Source organism: Gopherus flavomarginatus, chromosome 2, assembly GCF_025201925.1.
Source record: "Gopherus flavomarginatus isolate rGopFla2 chromosome 2, rGopFla2.mat.asm, whole genome shotgun sequence".
In the NCBI taxonomy this organism is placed as follows: Eukaryota; Metazoa; Chordata; order Testudines; family Testudinidae; genus Gopherus; species Gopherus flavomarginatus.
Window position 1 is genome coordinate 62,908,537 of NC_066618.1, and position 20,690 is coordinate 62,929,226.

General features: G+C 45.0%; 1 protein-coding gene across 1 annotated transcript in view; it reads right to left on the reverse strand.

The window, feature by feature from the left end:
• Window positions 1–2,592: 2,592 nt before the first annotated feature.
• The window catches only part of IGF2BP3 (insulin like growth factor 2 mRNA binding protein 3), a 175,932-nt gene continuing 157,834 nt past the window's right edge, over window positions 2,593–20,690 (reverse strand). The window contains exons 12-15 of the mRNA XM_050938628.1: window positions 15,801–15,875; window positions 8,482–8,613; window positions 6,829–6,942; window positions 2,593–5,091 (exon numbers count right to left, since the gene is read on the reverse strand). Of these exons, the coding sequence (XP_050794585.1) occupies window positions 4,987–5,091; window positions 6,829–6,942; window positions 8,482–8,613; window positions 15,801–15,875 (426 nt within the window). The 3' untranslated portion in view covers window positions 2,593–4,986. The remainder of the gene's footprint in view (window positions 5,092–6,828; window positions 6,943–8,481; window positions 8,614–15,800; window positions 15,876–20,690) is intronic.

Genomic DNA, 20,690 nt, shown 5'->3' on the forward strand with positions numbered 1-20,690 from the left:
TAAACAACACTAAAGAGGGCAAGTCAAGGCAGAAAAAATGATTTTGGGAAAAGCAATATTATAAATAACTTGATGCTTTTTAAACAGAAATACTGTGCTCTTGAAGATAGACATTCCACCTATTGTATAGTCTGCTATTCTGTAACAATTAACTGAGGTTCACTTGTGCTCAGAATTGATGACATGTTCTACGATACTGTGCTTTCTGGATGCCTTCTGGTGTTTTCAAAGCACCCAGTCCAAAGAGAATTTCAGATTACTTATTGTGAGAGTTTCCTTTCAATATTTTGCCAATAAAATCTGCTCTTATGTGAAACAAATTGAAGTAGAAATTTAATCTCTCCATCAGGCATCCCCAGCTTTAGTCAAAACACACAAAAGGGTGAGCAAAGAGTCCTGACAGGTGTTGTACAAAACTACATTGAAATCTTGAGTACTAGCGCAAAGACAGCCACAGCTAGCTCTTAGCCCCAAACAGTACCACAAAGCTGCTATTGCAGGCATACAAGTAGAAATTACACAAAGTCTAGTTGCATTAAAAATCTATGCAACTGTTGGGCTACACTTTAGCTATAAAGCCAATGCAATTTTGGAATGTATGCAGGTACTCGTCACCTACCTTGGAGATGATCATGTAGCATTAGCACCGTGTCCTTGTCCTATGAGTGGCAGAGTTCTAACACCAACATAGCAGACAACTCAGACAAAACTAGCTATTGATCAAAACAAAAATCAGCCCTAAATGCAGGAGCTAATGATTAATAAATGCTAGGCACAACAAGAAGTTTAACCTGAGAGACTATCACAATAACTGTTCATAGAAATGCTAATAAAGATGCCTTTGGCAAGATTTTCTGTAACATGATGAAAAGTCTGCTTGGCTCTCTAATAAGCCACTGAGGCAAGAAATATTCCAATTGATGACAAGACTGGTACACAAATTAAGCATAAGTTACAATGAAATGTGTTAGTAGCCAAATATATTGCAGATTGCTTTTTTGATGTGCCTCTAATTACAAGATATGAGCCTGTCCTGATCTACGTTGTATTTGTCTTTATGGCTACTTTAACACTGTTAGGCTTAGAACCCTTCCAAGATTCACACATGTAGCACTAGATTAGTAGTAAGGAGTGGAAGTGACTAAGTATTTATTAGACCACTGAATATGTATTAAACTCTTGATGGACACTTGTCTTCTGTCCATCGTAAATGGTTTGAAAAGCAGTAGCTTGTTAAATAGAAAGACCTTTCCTAAAGATGCATCAAATCATGTCCTGGCGTCTTTGGCAGTTACATATACAGAAATATTAGCGTAATACTGCCTCTGAGACCAAAGCCACAAAATTCCATAACTCATATGAGGAAGGCTTTACTTTGTCATGGGGCTTTGGAGAGGAATTCCAAGGAGTTTAGAAGAGTACAGACTTAATTACCAGGAATAAAAACCATGGCAATGTGAATGATACCAGTAATTAACCATTTTCTGGGTATTCCAATTAGTAGTGGGTGCTATTATACAGGAGGGAAAGCTTGGGAATCTTTCCTCTGATTAGTAAGATGTTTGAGAAAAATAAACCTTGTTAAGCAGTTCTAGATTTTGCTTTGCAATTCATTTATAAAGATACAGAATGTAAAATTGCTTTAGTCTCGCACTCTCACGCACACATACACAAATCACTTCACTTTTCAATTCTCCGTTAACGTTACGCTCAGTGGTTTGAGCATTGACCTGCTAAACCCAAGGTTGAGAGTTCAATCCTTGAGGGGGCCATTTAGGGATCTGGGGCAAAAATCTGGGGATTGGTCCTGCTTTGAGCAGAGGGTTGGACTAGATGACCTCCTGAGGTCCTTCCAACCCTGATATTCTATGATTCTATTACCAGGAATTAAGCCTAAATATCAAGAGTTGATGCCACCTCACAGAAGTTGGGGGGAAGGAATGAGATACAGATTGCCACTTTTTGCACACTAGCATCACAGAGTCCATCTGCCCTCCAAATTTCAGGGAAGTGCTATTTGTGTGTCTTGTCCATAAAAGAGGGTCAAAGCAGAAGACCAGAACACATGGCAGCCAAAAATAAAACATCTATAACTCCAAGTGGACAATCTAGATCTCTTTCCTAAAGGCTGTTATATATTCCTTGGCATTCATATGCTTGGTTGTGATGGGCATGCACAGAGCCTTTCCAAAAAGATCTAGGCAACCTAGAACAAAATCTCACAATAAAAAATGAAGCCATTAATTGCAAAGTGTACTGTGGACAGCATAATATGGATTTAAGGGAGGAGAGAAGAAAAAGTTATAAACCACAGAGATGAATGCTGGTGTTGGGCCAAGTGAAGATTCTGACTGCATCAGACTGTTGTTGGCTACCCTAAAGATTGTGGAATACCTGTGGATTGCTGCAGAGTTCCTTATATAAATATTAATAAAAATGAATTGAAAGGAAACCATAAAAAAACCTGATCATTAGAGCAAACAAATGCCTGCACTATTCATATCACATCTTTAGTTTAAAAACAAAAAACCACACAACTATATCTGATGATAGGAGTTAAACTCTTTATTCCATTCAGAGGCATCTGGCAAGTGGAGCTGCATTGGGGGGCACATTACAGATGAAAAAATGATCCATACTTTGCGGATATTGAAATAATTTACAGTATTTACTTTCTAGCTATTCCCAAATACTCCAAATTACCAAGTGTCAATTGAAAATAAGAACATGATTTATCACACTAAGTATAGAAATTTAAGAAAGATGACAGTATTTAAATCAGCAAATGTAAATGCATTGCCTATTTGTAAAATAACTTTTATGGAAAATAATAAAGTCAAATCCTTCTCAAATGTTAAGAAAGGAAAATTGGACTTAAGACTTAAGCCTCAACAAAAATTAAAATGCTATGACTTTTTATAACTTCAGTAATTTTAAATTCATTGCAAGAAAAAATTCTCCTAAAGGCTAGATGGTCACTGTCAAAAAAGGAAAAAAAAACCCTCATTTTTCTCTGCTAAAACTACAACATAAGTTTGTGGTTTTTAAACCAATTAGTAAAGAAGAGATGCAGGAAAAACACTTCAGACCATTTTCAAAATTCTCTAATCTGTACAACAATGATCTTTGGGTAAATTATCTATTCTATGTGAAATGCCTCTATTTCAATATGAATCTAAGAGGTAGATCAACAAAATGATGAAACGTTTTTGCTAGTTGTGCCCCTCAAATCAGTGCCGCATGGTGATTCTGATCATCTCATGCACAAAAACATCACACAAAAAAAAAGGTTCAGAGGTAATAGCATGGCTCTGTAGACCACACACATACAGGCGCACACGCGCACACACACAGCAGTCTTTATGCACCATGTGTTGCCACATCTTCAAAACTGAGGTAGACTGAAGTTTATTGTAGAAACTTGAATGTGTTATATTACCACAATCATTATTCAAATTACATTCTGAAATTAAAAAATTTGGTAGCTTTCCTGTTATCCCTGCCTTTTGACAATTTGTCTCTTCCTTTAATGGTTGGTTGCAGAATGTGCATAAATCCTGCTGCATCTTTATAAGCCAGACTAGAGGTTGTGTTATATAGTTTAAACCTTCCAAAGTGGCTTAGTGTGGCCCATAACAGCGGCTGGATATGTAAACTTAGCCTTTCCTTATCTTTAAACACGATCAAACAGTGTTTGACCTTCCCCCATCGTGGTAACTGAAAGCAGGATGATGCGACCTGCAGGAAGCAGAGACCATACAGCCTCCAAACTACTCCAGCAGATCAAGTGTTCTATCAAACTGAAGATGAAGCTTGCTCTTTGAACAGAATGGCAAAGTCCAAATGGGCTGCAAATGTTTACATGTAGCATTATTAGGTAGTGATGGTCAAAGGCACAAAGGGTTCATGCATTCAATCAAAGTAGCACAAAAATAATAAAAAAATTCAGTCTCCTAATTTTTCCCTCAACCCCAGCCTCTTGCCATCACTTCCTTGTTCTGTTCCCAAAAAAGTACCGTCAAACTTTTTCATCCCATCTTAAAAGAAAAATAAACGGCATTGCTGCTATCAGAATGTTGGCATCATTCGCTATCTTTTGAACATTCACTGAATTTTTTTTAAACAAATGGTGGTGTTGAAACACTCAGAAAATCCGAGGTTATACTTTTTTTTTTTTCCATCTTACTCCCATCAGCCAGCAGCTAGAAGTATCCTACTATATCCCTACCCCCACCCCCAATAATTCTGTAGTACTCCTGGCTGGTGGCTGATCAAATTTTAATTTTTTTTTTAAAAAAATAAAATGCTCAAGAACTATTAGCTTTATAAAGTATACAAAAAAAAGCGCAAAAAGGAACAATTTCTCATTGAGGTACTAAATGCCTGAGGTAGTTTAGTAAAATGCATATTTATCTTTTTATGCCCTGGCCAACACCATTCAACACTTCCCTTAGGTTATTCATGGCAGTGTTATGTAAAAATGCAACCAAATTTTTAAAAAAATGCCACTTGTTTAACATTGGGACTAACACTTAAACTCTTGTCAATACCCTTGCTCTAACCCTACCCCACCCCCAACCCCACCCTCCAATTGTGTTTCTTCTTTTACAACTGGACTTATAAGAGCAATGCCTTTTCTTTTTTTTTAAACCAGTGAACTCAGAAGAGAAAGCTTCATTAAACCAAGTTCTAAAATTGCTGGGGAATAATAAGAACAATAAAAAAGACTAACAAGTTTATGTTAAATTGTGAGAATAGAACAAAAGGGAAGTGAAGGGGTCCTTATTTTAAAGCTGGGTTTCAAAAGTTTGAGAGAGCCTAAAGAATACGTTCTCAGAGACAGCGTTCAATGGTTGCCTGGTCCTCAAACAGGTGACTGGCTTGGTGAAGCTTCTGCATATAACTCCAACAGGTGTTCAAAACCTGTCTGTTACACAGTCTGTCTTTGGTCTGGCATCTGTCTCTGATGGGCCATTTCCTAAACCTTTATTTTCGTCTTGGCTGAGGCTGTCCACTTTGCGCTGTTTTTTGCTGTTGCTGCTGCTGCCTTCTTACCTGAGCCAGTATTTCCTGAATTTTTCTCTGGGCAAGCTGCAAGATATAAACAAAAAGATGTTGCTGTGCTGCAACTGTTCCTGGTTACACTACACTTGCTTGTTTCACTGTTACTTTTTCCTCCACTCATCATGATTTGTTTGTTGCATTTGCCTGTTGTCCCTTATCATAGGGATAGAACCCTGCAAATCTGCGGATATCCATGGGCCATTTTTGCAGCTTGTGGCTTGGATGCAGATACAAAATTTTGTATCTGCGCAGGGCTCCAGTGATCTCCCCACAGAAATCTGGGTGACGCTGTAATGGACAGGAAGGGGACAAGGCAGAGGCTCTGGCCCCAACCGTAGAAGGTGTGAAGGGCCCGGGAGGTGGGCAGGTGTGGGGTGGAGGCAGTGGGGACAGAGCTCTGACTGCAGTACGCGCACACACACTCCAACAGAGCAGCTATCTCCCAGCCCTCAGGCTCCAGCTTGGCACTCTGAATCACGCAGCAGGCTGCAATATGCGGCAACATCCTGCTAGGCATTCTGGGAATTGTAGTCCTCAGCTTGCTCAGACAGAGGTGGTAAATGACAACTCCCAGATGGGAGTGCGAACGTGCGCTCTTGCACAGTGAGCCAAGTGCCATTTTGAAAGAGGTGTCATTGTACTTTGAACTAGCAGGCGACAATAGTGGGCGCTGAGAGGAGAGAAGTTGCTGCTGTCTGTCCCAGCTGGGTCTGTGAGGGTGGGAGCCACTGGGGCGGTGTAGGGGTGTCTGAGCGCCCCACTGAGAGGGCGGTGCTGCACACAAGGGCCCAGGATTGTAGCCTCCCTGCCTGGAGAGCAGGTAGTCTCGGGGGAGAAATGGGGGATGGCTGGGAGCTTGGCACAGCCCAGTGTCACTGGTGCACAGTGACCTGTGGAGCTGTTATTAGAGCCCTGAAAATCTGCGGATAGCCGCAGACCATTTTTGTGGATTGTGAATCAGATGTGATACAAATTTTGTATCCATGCAGGGCTCTACATATGACTAAACTGTTTTGGGCAATAATTCTCTCTCTCTCTTCTTTTTTGTTATTATTGCCTTGTGTAAAGTGCCTACATCAGGGGTTCCTGAAAGGGACCCCTAGATGCTACCATAATACAAATATATTATATTTGTATATATGAAGGAAAAACACATTTAAGGAAGTGTACAAAAACTTTATCAAAATATTATTCAAAAATTAGGACTCAGGGAAATTGGGAAAATGACAAACATAGGCCTTGATTAGCACTCTCCCCATTGCTGAAGCCCCAAGTCCCAGAAACCCCCCCCCCGTGGGGCTGAAGCCAGGAACGGAGCCACAGGGCTCAAGCCCCAAGCCCCAAGCCCTCTGTGTAGCTGAAACTGGGAGTGGAGCCTGCAGGGCTGAAGCCCTGAGCCTCAGTGCTCTCCCCAGATCTAAAGCCCTGAGCCCAGGTGCTCCTGAGGGTCAGAAGCCCTTACCTCCCCGCTCCCAGCTGAAGCCCTGAGCTCTAGGGCTAAAACTCCAAGGCAGTAAAGTATTTTGCTTCCCCTGTTTTTTGTATGCATTTCTGCTGCTGCCTGATTATTTCTGGTTCCAGAAGGTATCCAGTTGATCAGAAAGTCCAGAACTCTGGTGTTCGTATCTTTGAGGTTCTACTGTAGTAACAACTATTCCTTGGGAGATCTGTGTAGTGTGTGTAAACTTAAGATTCACGGATACATTTAGAGGAGGTATAAAGATTCAAACTCAATTACTACTCCCGCCACTGAAACCTGCTCACCTGGCATGCATAGAAATGGCCAGTTATTTTCACAACAACTTGATCATTTTCATCAGGTGTCTGGTCACGAGGGACAACAACTTCTGCACTTGTCAAATTCTGAAGCTCATTTACCTGTAAATTAAAAAAAAAGAAAGAAAAAAAATCAGCAAAATGCAGCTATCTTTAATTCATGAGAATTTTTTAAAATGCTTGGCCATCTGAATAATAAAAGCAGCACCACTACAACTAGAAACCAACCCTATTTGCCTATGAAAAAGTAAGTGTTTTTCTCCACTAAAAAAAAAGCAAGGCCAAGAGTTCAATGTAGAGAGATGCGAGTAACTTAGTAAATTAGAAATATTAATAAGCAAAGAATGAAGATTTCTAAATTACATACTACAATTTCCACAGTATTTACATTTTTTTTTGAGGGAAGGAGAGTTTAAAATGTAGCCCAAGGTGACAGAAACCAAAGACACAGTACAACATACACACTTCCACATGTTATATTGCCCTGGAGATTATAATTTCACCCTTCACATGGTCTGATTTGGGTTTTTTAAATTTATTGAGTTGGTGTGGAAATAATGGCAAAGTAAACTCCTTCAAATACTCTGATGACTAAGTGAATTGCTCTAACCATTTACTGCATTAAAGATTACACCATGGTTTTAGTGTAGGGGTTCTCAATCCATGGTGCACAGACCTGTGCACATCACAGTAGGGCAAAATGCACACATTAAGCTATAGACAGCTGCAGACCCAGCACCCTAGAACTTTTCTACTACATATACACGAGTCATCAAGGGCAGCTCTCTTGTATGTTTGTTCCCATTGGGATTTCTAAAGAAGGGCTGAAATCCTGACAATCCTCAACTCCCTTTGGGTCTGATGGGATAGTGACAGTGTCACTAGTCACCTGCCTCTTAGTAGGTGGGGTGTAGGTTTCAAGGCCTCATTACGCCAGAGGATGGATCAGTGAAAATTGTGCAATTTTTTTTCCAGAAGGTCAGATTAGATAAGTGGTCTCTACTGAATTTAAAAATCTATGAAAGCCTCAAGGATATTCAGTACCTCAGAGAATTAATTTTATGCAGTGACAGCGGGTCAAGGTAAAGTAGTACCATTCCTAGAACAGGATGAAATTCTGCACTCCATAATCAGGGGACCTCTCAACAGCCAAAGCACGATTTTCTATTTGTGCTGCACACAGGAAAACTTTGCCCAGTAAGGTTTCATTTTCCATTCGCTTGATACAAATTGGGTACGATTCTGTAAACCCTTACTCAAGCAACTGATCATATTGAAGTCAATAGGGTTACTGGAATGAGAAAGAAAGACTTTACAGAATCAGGCCTCTAATCAGGAATCTATTATTCTGAATGGAAGAACTGTATTTCCATTTTAAGCCATGAAACCTACAATCAGATCAATGCAGGTGCAGTGGTTCATCTGTGTTTTTAAAGAGGTAATTCTATTCAATTGGCCCAACTTCAATTGCAGGATGCAGAAAAGAAAATCCCAATGAACAAAATAAACAGCACATACAACCTTGAAACTAACATGCAAAGAGTTAAAATGTGAATTAGCTAGAGAGAAGATTTTACACGTTGAATGTCCTTCGGCTAGGTTTCTTGTGTCTCATTATTTAGGTTTTGCTCAAATACTTGCCGTTTTGCCTCCTTTACCAATAACTCTACCAGCAGCATAGGATGGCACTTTTATATGAGCCTCAAGTTTCACTTCTTCTTTAGGTCCAAAGAAATTTTCTTCTTTAAGTTTTCCATAGATTCTCCCTTGAGCCTGCAAAAGTAATTAATATTTTTAAAGGGGCAGCATCATTCTGAAATCAAGTAACCTTTTAAAAAAACAACAAGTAAAACCCACTCAAAAGGAAACTGACTGACTACGTCCAAATGCGCAAACTACTATGGACAGATGCAAAAGATTTTCTTCTTATAAAAGTAGTTGGTAATTTATTTTTAAATGAATGGAGTGTTCACATTTCTAGCTAGAAGATACCATAGTCAAACCCTGAAAGAAGGCTTCACAAGCCATCAATGACTATCAAGTAACAGCATAACAACGTTTCCCAGTAGAATAATCCAGCCGTTTGAATTATTGTTAGAATGTCTCTCTCTACAGGTAAAGCAGCAGTAAAGAATCATGGGGGGAAGACAACGATGTGCCAGATGTTATGTTTTTATTATCACCAGGTGCACGTAAAGGAGTTTATTGGCTTAAGCAGTAGAAGTTTCCGAAATTCATCCTTCAGAGGATGGTGAATTCAAAGTAAAACCACATGACAAAGACTTAATATACACCAGATTTTATGCCTTTACATTTAATTACCAAGTAATTAAATGCAATGTATAGTACTTTAGGTTAGCTCTGATTTTTAGTTTTTAATGTAAGAGATTAAGTCTCTCAGTATAGAGATGAGTGGCACCTTGGAAGTTGTGTCACTTTAACCAACATGCATTACCCTATTGCAGTACTGGGTACACAGTAGTGGTGGGCAATAAGACAATAAAGCAGGAGGGTTTGCCCATTACAAGTGGACAGCTGAATTTCTTACCTGTCCAATTTTCTCTGAGTTCTGCTATAATAATTTTAGTGGCTTCTCAAGCAACTATTTCTTTGTTCCCTGTCACTCATAGGCAGTCTTGAGAAGTACTAAATCACTCTTCCACACCCTATGCCTTTCAACGTCAGGTTGACGCTTCCCAAGCGACAAAATTACCAGTCAAGTAAATTTCCCCACTGTCCATTTCCCATAAAGGTTTGTTCTACAACAGGGGAAGAAACTTCATGAATTTGCTTTGTGCTTTAGACCACTGGTTCTCAACCAGGGGTATATCAATTCATCTAGATTTGTCTAGTTTTAGAACAGGCTACATAAAAAGCACTCGCAAAGTCAGTACAAACTAAACTGTGATACAATGACTTGTTTATACTGTTCTATATACTATACATTGAAATGTAAGTACAATATTTATACTCCTATTGATTTATGCTTATAATTATATGGTAAAAATGAGTTAGTAAGCAATTTTTCAGTAATAGTGTGCTGTGACACTTCTGTATTTTTTTGTCTGATTTTGGAAGCAAGGTGAAACCTGGGGGTTTTCAAGACAAATCTGACTCCTGAAAGGGGTACAGTAGTATGGAAAGTAGTATGGAAAGATTGAGAGGCACTGCTTTAGACTTCAGATTCCTGGCTTTTTGGCTCTGTTATGAAAGAATGTAACTGAAGTTACCGTATCATCCTAATTTGAAAGCAGCTCATAGCTGGATAAATACATCACCTGTCTTCAAGATCTTAATATACAAGACTATTTAAACCCTTGTCAAACAAATTATCTAAAGAAAAAGATGTGGGCTAGATTTGTCTTTGTAGGAAGAACTACCTGAGTGGAAAGACATTTAGTCTCAAACTCAAAACAAATGTTACAAGGAAGTGTCCCAACCACATGCCAGAAGGCATGAAACTGAGGCCCAACTGTAGAAATCATTAGATTTTACTCTTTTGCTTGAGATTTTCAAAGCAGTGCAAGGAATTTAAGGAAGATGCTTGGCTAAATCCCCTGTACTGCTTTGAAAAAAAATCTTAAGCAACTGTCACTACTACCTCTGCTTCTTGCTCCTCGTTTAAAAAAACAAAACCCACCAACTATCCATTTTTACATTGCAACTGCATACACAAGACAACTTCAACATAATTAACTTGCTTGCACACATCAGTAATTGACATAAAACGCATGTCTAATACAATGTGTATAAGCATGTTATGTTATAGTACATAGAGCAGTATAAACAAGTCATTGTGTGTATGAAATTTTAGTCTGTACGGGCTCCACTGGTACTTTTTATGTAGCCCGGTGTAAAACTAGGCAAATATCTAGATGAGTTGATGTATCCCCCTGGAAGACCACATACCCTGGTTGAGAACCACTAGTTTAGGGCATGTCTACACATACAGTGCTGCAGCTGTACTGATGCAACTGCACCACTATAGCACATCTGGTGAAGATGCCCTATGCCAATGGGAGCTCTCCCATTGGCATAATAAAAATACCAGAAGCTGTATCAGAGGGAGAAGCTCTCCTCCTGACATACCATTGTGCACTTACGCTGGTGTAACTTAGGTCACTCAGCAGGAGGTTTATTCACACCCTGGAGCAACAAAAGTTATGCCGACATACATAGGCGCGCGCACAGGGTATGCTGAGTGTGCCCAGGCACACCCTAATCATGCCTGAGCAAAGTCTGGGAAGACTGCTCCTCCCCCTCCCCCGCTGGAGGCTCAGAGCGGGGAGGAGGAAGAGAGGAGGCTGCCCTGCTTCACCTTGGGACACCTGAGCTCCTCTTGCTTCAGGGTGCTGGGCTGCTGCAGCCTGGCAGAGGAAGCAACTGACCCCCACTCCCCTGCATTTGGCCATGGTCCCCACTAGGGGCTCCCCTCCCACAAAAGTTGTAGTGTGTGTGAAGGAGTCAAAGCTGGGGTAGGCTGCAGCCCTGGGATTGGGAAGAGCTGGAGCGACACAGCAGCCACACAGCAGGATGAATGAATGGGCCATTTCTATGCTGGGCTGTTGAATTAAATTTCTCTCTGTGTCAGGGCCTTTTAGTTTCTAGGCTGGCTGCAGGGGGTGGGGTTCGGTGGAGACAGAGCTGCTTTGAGTGTGTGGGTGGGAGCAGGTGCTAAACAGAACTACCAGGAAGTGGGGAGCAGAGAGAGATGGGAAAAGGGACACAGGTGGAGAGCAAGAACTGGGAAACACCAGGAAGGGGAGATATCAGTGATAGACACATTTTCAATAACTAGAATGGAAGCATATAAACGTTGAAAATAGCCTCCCCTCAAAACTGGCAGAGTACCCCTCTAGCACCCACACCTCACCCTTAAGGCAGGAGGGGGCAGAAAGGAGTGAGCAGCTGGTGGAAGGCATTATGGGGAGGGAGTTGGCAAGAAGGTGGTATTCAGGGGGGTCTAGGGGGATGGGGCAGAAAGAGGTAGAGTGGGGGCGGAGCCTTGGCTAAGGGGGTGGAGCCAGGATGGGTCACCCACCCGCAAAACCAAAAGTCAGCACCTATGAGTAGGGGTGACAGGGTCCCACCCGTGCAGGGTATATTTATTGCCTGTACAAACTTCCCCAGCAGCTGCACAAAGTTGTTGTAATTGTGTCACACAGTGAACCCCACGCTGCTACCTTGATCCCCCGCCTGGGCCCACCCAACCAAATTGCTGCCTCCCCAGCACTACATGTGACCTTTGACTTACATCAGTCCTAGCGCTCTTCCACTGTTGCGCTCCAGCTTGGCTGGTGCTCTCTGCGCCTGCCCCGTGAGTGCCAACATGTCATTGTTCAAGGAGGTGTCCAGGGGGTGGGATTTGGTGGGGACTCTGTTCTGAGCGGTGGCATGGTAAGGGGAACGGGCTGGGCCAGGGGGGTTGGATATGGGCCAGATGGTCTCAGGGACAGTCAGGGGACAGGGAATGGGGGCGTAGGATAGGGTGTGGAAGTTCCAGATGGCCTGCCAGGGGGCGAGGATATAGTTAGGGTAAGGTGACCAGATGCCCTGATTTTAGAGAGAGAGTGTCCTGATATTTGGGGCTTTTTCTTCTATAGGCTCTTACTAACCCCCCATTCCCTGTCTGGATTTTTCACACTTGCTATCTAGTCAGCCTAGGCTAGGGGTCAGGGCAGTCAGGAGACAGGGGGGTTGGATAGTTGGTGGGGTCCTGGGGTAATTGGGGGTAGGGGGGGTGTCTCTGGAGGGGGCGGTCAGGGGACAAGAAGCAGGGGGTGTTGGATGGATTGGGAGTTCTGGGGATCCTGTCAAGGGGCAGGGAGTGGTTAGATAGGCGTGAGAGTCCTGGGGGTCTGTCTGGGGGCGGGGGTGTGGCTTAGGGTCAGGGCAGTCAGGGGACAGGTAGGGGCTGGGGTCCCAGGAGGGGGCAGTCAGGGGACAAGGAGCAGGGGAGGTTGGCAGTTCTGAGGGGGGCAGTCAGGGGGCAGAAAGTGGGAGGGAGTGGATCGGGGTGGGGGCGGGGCTTGGGCAGGGCTCCCTGGGTGCACACTCTAATGAAATGTGCTGCGCATGCCTATGCCGACATAAGCTGTAATGTAGACATAGCCTTAGAGCCTCCAAAGAAAGAAAATGCAGATTTTGGATCTATCTGTGGTACCAACGGTTTTGCTGGAGAGGAACCATGGCTGGGTGACAGAATCGGGGAAAGACTCCTCCCGTTAGCTGCATCTCCTGGTGCATCTTAGGAAGGATCGGATGGCAATGGAGATTGGGGATCAGGAAGATCAAAAACGTCATCAGGTGTAATGTAAGTCTCTGCTCTCCCTGGAGTGCAAGGGGTCCTGTCTGCTCAAATCAATGAAGCTGTAGTATTTATAGTTCAGTTTGCACCACAGTCAGGCAAGGCAGAGGCGGTATTATCACTGTTCGAGGCTCCCAATGGTTGCTTTTTGTCAGTGCTATAAGTTACTGGTGTTTAGGCTTAGTGGCTACCGATGCACAATTGTCACTAGACTGTGGTCTGGTACCAACGAAGCCCTGGATTTGTGGACTTTTTGTCATGATCCCTGAGACTTGGGACATTCTAAGTCAGGCTGGGCAAACTTTTTGGCTTGAGGGCCACATCAGGGTATAGAAATTGTTTGGTGGTCCATGAATACTCCTGAAATTGGGGGTAGGGATGCAGGAGGGTGTGAGGACTCTGGCTGGGGCTGCGGGCTCTGGGGTGGGGCCAGAAACGAGGAGTTCAGGGTGAGGGCTCTGGGGTGGGACTGGGGACATGGGATTTAGGGTGCAAGAGGGGGCCCCAGGCTGGGACCGAAGGGTTCAGAGGGAGGAAGGGGATCAGGGCTGTGGCAGGGGATTGGGGCACTGTGGGGGGGAGGGAGCTCAGGGGTGCAGGCTCTGGGCAGCACTTACTGTAAGCAGCTCCCGGAAGCATGTCCCCTTCCCCTCTCCAGCTCCGAGGTGCTGCCAGGCAGCTCTGTGCGCTGCCCCATCCGCAGGTGCCACTCCTGCAGCTCCCAGTGGCCAGGAATCATGGCCAATCGGAGCGACAGGGGCGGTGCTTGCAGACAGGGCAGTGTGCAGGACTGTCTGGCTACACCTCTGCATACTACGTAGGAACCAGAGGTGGGTCACGCTGGCTGCTTCCTGGGAGTCGCATGGAGTGGGGCAAACACCCAACCCCGCTTCCCGGCAGGAGCTGAGGGCTGGATTAAATGGTTCGATGGGCTGGATGTGGCCCGCAGGCCATAGTTTGCCCACCCTTGTTTTAAGTCTTCAGGGTCTGAGCAGGAAAACTTGCTTGACTCGGGCAAGGCTGGATCTGACTTCTCTGAAGTGGACTTAGAGGAGGATTTGCTCTCATGTTTATAAGAACACTCCCTGCTTTCCTGACAAGACCCAAACAGGGATATTCCCTGGCTGCTAAGTCAGACTTCGTGGCAGAAGGTGCATTCTTTGCTGAGCAAGGCCAACATACGGGGGGGCTGCCCTCACCTGGGTCTGACTGCAACCTCATTGTTTTCTCTATTAGGTACCTCTGAAGATGAAATTTCAGACCCTCACAAGTATGACTGGGAAAAGAGTAGCCAATACTGCAGCTTGCCATGACGTGATCCTCCCTGAGGCAGTATTAATGGTTGTTGCTGACTGAGAGGCAGCACAGGCAAGCAGCACAGATTTTGAAGCCCAGCGTTCTGGGCATAGTCCAGTAAACGTAATTGGAGGTGAGAATGAGACAGTGTTCCCTGGCACAGGGAATCTATGTAACTACAAAACTTAAACTATAGAATAAAATTCTAAACTATTTTCTATATATTTGCAGATTGAAGAATGAAGGAAGATGAAGTTCTGGAGACTGGAGGTTCTGACCCAGGCCAGGCGGAGGTAAGGAGGAACTGGAGCAGGGGTCAGTCCGTTCTGCACAAAGGCACAGAAAGGGAGGACACGTGCATGGACCAACAGTCACTGCTTTCAAGAACTGTCCAACTCCAAGCGCGGATAGCGCATGCATGGCCACAGTGTAATAGACATAGGGACCAGCACTCGAAGAACAAGTATGGCTGTAAACGCATGAGAGCAAGACAGCTCTGCAATGCTGTGAAGTTGTGAGTGACTTTTCCACTTGCTTCAGGCCTTATCTGCAAAGCAAGCAGGCTGCGACATGACAGTGACTTACAATTTCAGCCTCTGAGTCATTCTTACTTAGCGTTCTCCAACTGAAATTCATTTGGTATCTGCACTTATATCGTACTCACCTGTTACCCTTGCTCAGGTGGAAGGCAGCTCAACCATTTGATATGTTTAAGAGAGGCAAATGATGGTTGGGGCATCCAAGCGTAATTTTATTTTAACTACAATCAGAATCATTCCGCTCATCGGAAAAGCTGCCCAAAAAGGCATTTCTATCTACAACAAATTAGTAACTTGCCATTATGGGTGTCATATGGTTATTTTTTCTTGTGTGCATTATTATTAGGTCAAATTCTGATCACAACGAAATGATGCAAAATCTCCACTAACTTTAATGGAAGGCCCTTAATAAGTTTCTTTGTCCACATGGTTGTATGACACTTCTTTTGGCAGAGAGAAGGTGGGGAGGTGAAAAAAAAGGAATCATTTGGCCAACATGTTTATTAGAGAGACAAGGTGGGAGAGAGAATATCTTTTATTGGATCAACTTCTGTTGGTGAGAGAGACAAGCTTTCAAGCCGCACAGGGCTCTGTGTGGCTCGAAAGCTTCTCTCTCTCTCACCAAAAGAAGCTGTCTCAATAAAAGATGTTACCTCACCCACCTTGTCCCTCTAATATCCTGGGACCGACATGACTATAATTATACTGCATACCAACTATTTATTAAAATTCTGAGTAAAATGGTACATGCCAGTTAAGTATTTCAATAATGTTTCCTCCTACAGGGCAAATGGGATGGAAGTTTTCATACACAGTACCTTGAACTGAGCCTCTGGAGGCCCAGTGATGATAACCATTCTGAGCTTGGCATCTGGTCCTTCAGCAGGAGCTATCTGGAACACAAAGCTCAGATTAACACAGCTTCTTGGCTTTGACAGGTGCCTAACTGCAAGATAAGTTTAAGGAAGAACTTTTCCATATCAGTAAAACTGTTCCATTCTGCCACAAGTGCAAAATCATTCATTACACCAGCAGCATTAAGCTTTGGTCATGCTAGGGTGTTTGGTTTTCTTTAAATGAATATACTGGTTATCGGAAAAAAAACAGCTAAATCACAAGCAAATTTACCACTGAAAAATTGTGAGAATTAAACAAAGGGATAGCCACTTAAAAAGATCTGTAGCCCATGGTAAAATCTCACAGGCAGTGTGTACACAGTACAAAGAGAGAGCTTTCCAGGGAAGGACATTGTTGAACAACCAAGATTTTTAACCTTACTCGCTACCGTCAAACAAGTCCTAACAAGAAAGAGAGAAAGGGGAACATTTTCCTAACAAACTCTGCCATCAGCAAGACTTTTCCCTTGGGGATCAGGATAAGGAAGCGCCAACCCATCTAGCTGGTAATATCCAAACATTCCTCCAGATTGTGAGATACACAGATGGTTTTGTCTCCTGGAAAAAAAATTAAGCTCCACTAGGGCTGAGCCATAGAAGCCTACAGACTCTTCAATAGTTCATTTCACCATAAAATAAGATTTCTGTGGGTGTTGTTCTCAGACTCCAATAGCATTAAATAATTTAACCCAGCCTCTGACATTGTGGATGAATCCTTTGTTTATGACAACTGACATTTCCATTGCTGCAGCTAGTATTACATAGCCAGTGTCGAACAAGTAACGTATTAAACATTACAGGACTGCATCTTTGCCAACAGCCAAGGGAGACTTTTCATCTTTAACAGCTGTGGTTTAATTCAGACAAATTACTAGTCATCATGCATCACTTTTACATAACTCTGTGTAACGAGGCAACGACTCCCTGCTGCGACGCCTCCTGCTGGTTATCCAGGGAATTAGTTCTCCAGCCTCCGGAGCACCCTCTGCAAGCCGATGTCTCGCCTGCCACTGGCCCCGTGTCCTTCCCAGACCCCGGTGCCCTTTATCCAGGGGCTCTGCCCACCACAGTACCTCCTTACTCTGGGTCTCCCCTCCCCGGAGAACCCCCAACTCCCACCTCGCCTCAGTCTTTGGCTACTGCCAGTGACCATCTAGCCTCCACTAACTGGGGCAGACTGCAGTATCATTGCCACTCATCATCAGCAAGGAGGGTGTCAAGGTTCCTTCCCCACTCTGAACTTTAGGGTACAGATGTGGGGACTTGCATGGACACTTCTAAGCTTAATTACTAGCTTAGATCTGGTATCGCTGCCACCAACCCCAAGTACTACCTTTTTCCCTGGGTAGTCTTGACGGACTTCACCAATTCCCTGGTGAACACAGATCCAAACCCCTTGGATCTTAAAACAAGGAGAAATTAACCATCCCCCCTCCTTTCTCCTACCAACTCTTGGTGGATCCAGATCCACCCCCTTGGATCTAAAAACAAGGAAAAACTCAATCAGGTATTAAGAAAAAGGCTTTTAATTAAAGGAAGGTAAAAGAAAACCCTCTGGGAGAGATTAGCATACCAGCTACTCTCACAGACAAGAGATTCAAAACACAGGATGTTCCCCTGGGCAAAAATCTTAATACATAAAAAGAATACTCAAATTTGATAATTCTCTTAATGGTACCAAGACAAGTTACAAAGAAAATAAACATAAACCTATTTATCCCTTTCTAAAACTTACTACTCTGATAAGAGGCTGGTTCCTTGGCCTTTTTCACTCAGGCTGAAACTGAAACTCTAAACAAAGGAAAACTTCCCTCCTTCCTTTTGAAACATCTTGTTCTCCCATTGGTTCCTCTGGTCAGGTGTCAGCTAGGCTAGGTGAACTTCTTAACCCTTTACAGTTCAAAGAGACATTAATCCTTAACTATCTGTTCATGACAGAGGGTTTGGACCTGCTGCCTCTGCCTACCTTTGGGATGCCCCCCGCAATCCCAATATCTTTTCTGGCCTTTAGCAAGGCCTGCAGCCTGGGGGTTTTCCAGGCCAGAGCTCCCCAGCTCCTCTGGCCTTTCCCCAGCCCTGCTCCAGCCCAGATACCCTGTTCAGCTCCCAGAAGCCAGGCCCATCCCTCTTCAACATTCAGAGAGAGACTCTCTTTTGGCCCCAGCCCTCTTATAATGGCCAGTTGGGCCCGGATTAAGCTGGCCACAGCTGCGGTCAGCTACCCACTCAGCTTCCCCAGCGGTACTTAATCCCTCTGACCCTGCTGCAGCCCTCTCCAGGGCTGCTTTCACCCCGCTACACTGTGGTTAACATAAGAACGGCTATACTGGGTCAGACCAAAGGTCCATCTAGCCCAGTATCCTGTCTTCCAACAGTGGCCAATGCCAGGTGCCCCAAAGGGAATGAACAGAACAGGGAATCAAGTGATCCATCACCAGTTGCCCATTCCCAGCTTCTGGCAAACAGAGGCTAGGGACACCATCCCTGTCCGTCCTGGCTAATAGCCATTGACCTATACTCCATGAAGTTATCTAGTTCTTTTGTGAACCCTTTTATAGTCACAACATGCTCTGACAAAGAGTTCCACAGGTTTACTGTGCGTTGTGTGAAAAAATACTTCCTTTTGTTTCTTTTAAACTGGCTGCCTATTAATTTCATATGGTTGCGCCTAGTTCTTGTGTTATGAGAAGGAGTAAATAACGCTTCCTTATTTATTTTCTCCACGTCAGTCACGATTTTAGAGACCTCTATCATATCCCCCCTTAATTGTCTCCTTTCCAAGCTGAAAAGTCGCAGTCTTATTATCTCTCCTCATAAGGCAGCTGTTCTGATTCAAACATTTACATGCACACCATCCTGAACAGACCTCAGACAGGTCCAGAAAGCCATATACAGAGGAATATCCTAATTCAGCGGTCGGCAACCTATGGCACGCGTGCCAAAGACGGCACGCAAGCCAAATTTTAATGGCACGCTGGAGCCTGCCCGGACTCCAGCATGCCATTAAAAATCCTGCCCACCCTCACCTGCTCTACTCTGCTCCCCCAGCGGGGGCAGGGAGCAGACGCATAGCCGTGTGCACGGGGTGGGCAAATGGCTCCACTCTCTCGGCACGGCAACTCGCGGGGTCTGCGCTCCGGGGCCGGAGTGCCGGCCGAGCACAGCAAGCTGCCAGCCCCTCTCCTGGAGTCCTGCCGCCGCATGCAGTGCTCTGGGGGTCGGAGCAGCACGCTCCCGAAGGGCAGCGTGTCTGGGTCTGCATGGAGCCTCAAGGTAAAGGGCCCAGGGTTGGATAAGGGGTGGGGGCAGTCAGGGGACAGGGAGCAGGGTGGGTTGGATGGAGAGGTGGAGTCCGGGGACAGGGGTCTCTGGAGGGGGCAGTCGGGGGGGTTGGATGGGGCATGGGAGTCCTGGGGTTTGTGAGGGGGCTGGGGGGGATAGGGGTCAGGGCAGTTAGGGGACCGGGAGCAAGAAGGGTCGGGGGGGTGGTTGTGGGGGGGCCTCTGGAGGGGGTGGTCAGGGGACAAGGGAGCTGGGGGGGGTTGTATGAGTTGGGAGTTCTGGGGGTCCTGTCAGGAGGCAGGAGTGTGGAGAAGGGTTGGCGCAGGCAGGGAGTTGGGGGGGTTGGATAGGTCAGGAGTATATATTTAAGTATATAAGCTATATAAGTAGCCAGCCAGTCAGGAAGCAGCACAGACAGCTGCAGCAGCACAGGAGCCAGCAAACAGAGCTGTAAACAGGGGAGTTTCAGTGGGAGTTGTTGGAGGAGCAGGTTTGTGTAGTTCGTGGATTGTAGTGTGTCGTGTGTAGTTTGTAGATTGTAGTGTGTAGTTTGTGGATTGTAGTGTGTAGTGTGTGTGTGTGGAGGCTGCTAGAGGCAGTGTGCTGGGAGAGCAGCGGAGCCCTGATTAGGGGGCGGGGCTTACCTGATTAGGGGTCCTATATAAGGAGCCAGCCGGTCAGGCAGCAGCACAGACAGCTGCAGCAGCACAGGAGCCAGCAACCAGAGCTGTAAACAGGGGAGTTTTAGTGGAAGGTTGCAGCGGAGACTAAGACAGAGGAACCGACAAGCAAGTCAAGGGATAGGGTGGTGGTCTGGTGCCTGCTGGGGGCTTGTGTTGTGTTGACTACCAGGCGATAGGTGGGAAGGCCATGACTGATACAGAGGCAGCAGTGAAAGACACAATGAGGATGACTGGATGTGGAAGCTGCGGCATGTACATGATCCTGGAGGGGGCACTTGAAAAGAGCTTTGTCTGCATGAAGTGCCGCCTGATAGAGCTGATGGAAGAGAAGATCCGAGGACTGGAGATGCAGGTGGAAACTCTGGTTGAGTTCAGAAGGGGATCTGAGCAGACGATGGAGCACAGACACGAGGGGGCTGAAGGGATAAGCTCAGATGTGCAGATGGAAGCAGGACCAAAGAATTCAGAGGAGAGACTGCTGCGGGAGGAAAGTGGACGGTGGAAGCATGTGACTAAGAGAACCAGGGAGAGGAAAAGACGGGCCAGTGAAGGAGAAATAGAATTCAGGAACAGGTTTGCAGAGTTGGAAAATGAAGAAGGGGCACAGCAGGTGGTCGCTGAAGGAGAGAGGGCAAGGAAAAAGAGAAGAGCTGATAGTCCTGCAAGAGGAGGGGAGGAGTCAATGGAGGCAACACCAAAGATGAGCCCCAGGAGGATTGCAAGGGGGAATAGCAATCGAGAGGACTTGCAGCCGGTAGGTGCGGGAGACAGACCGGAGAAGCGCACTGTCACCAGGAAAAGGCAGGTCTACGTGATTGGAGACTCCTTACTGAGAAGAATAGACAGG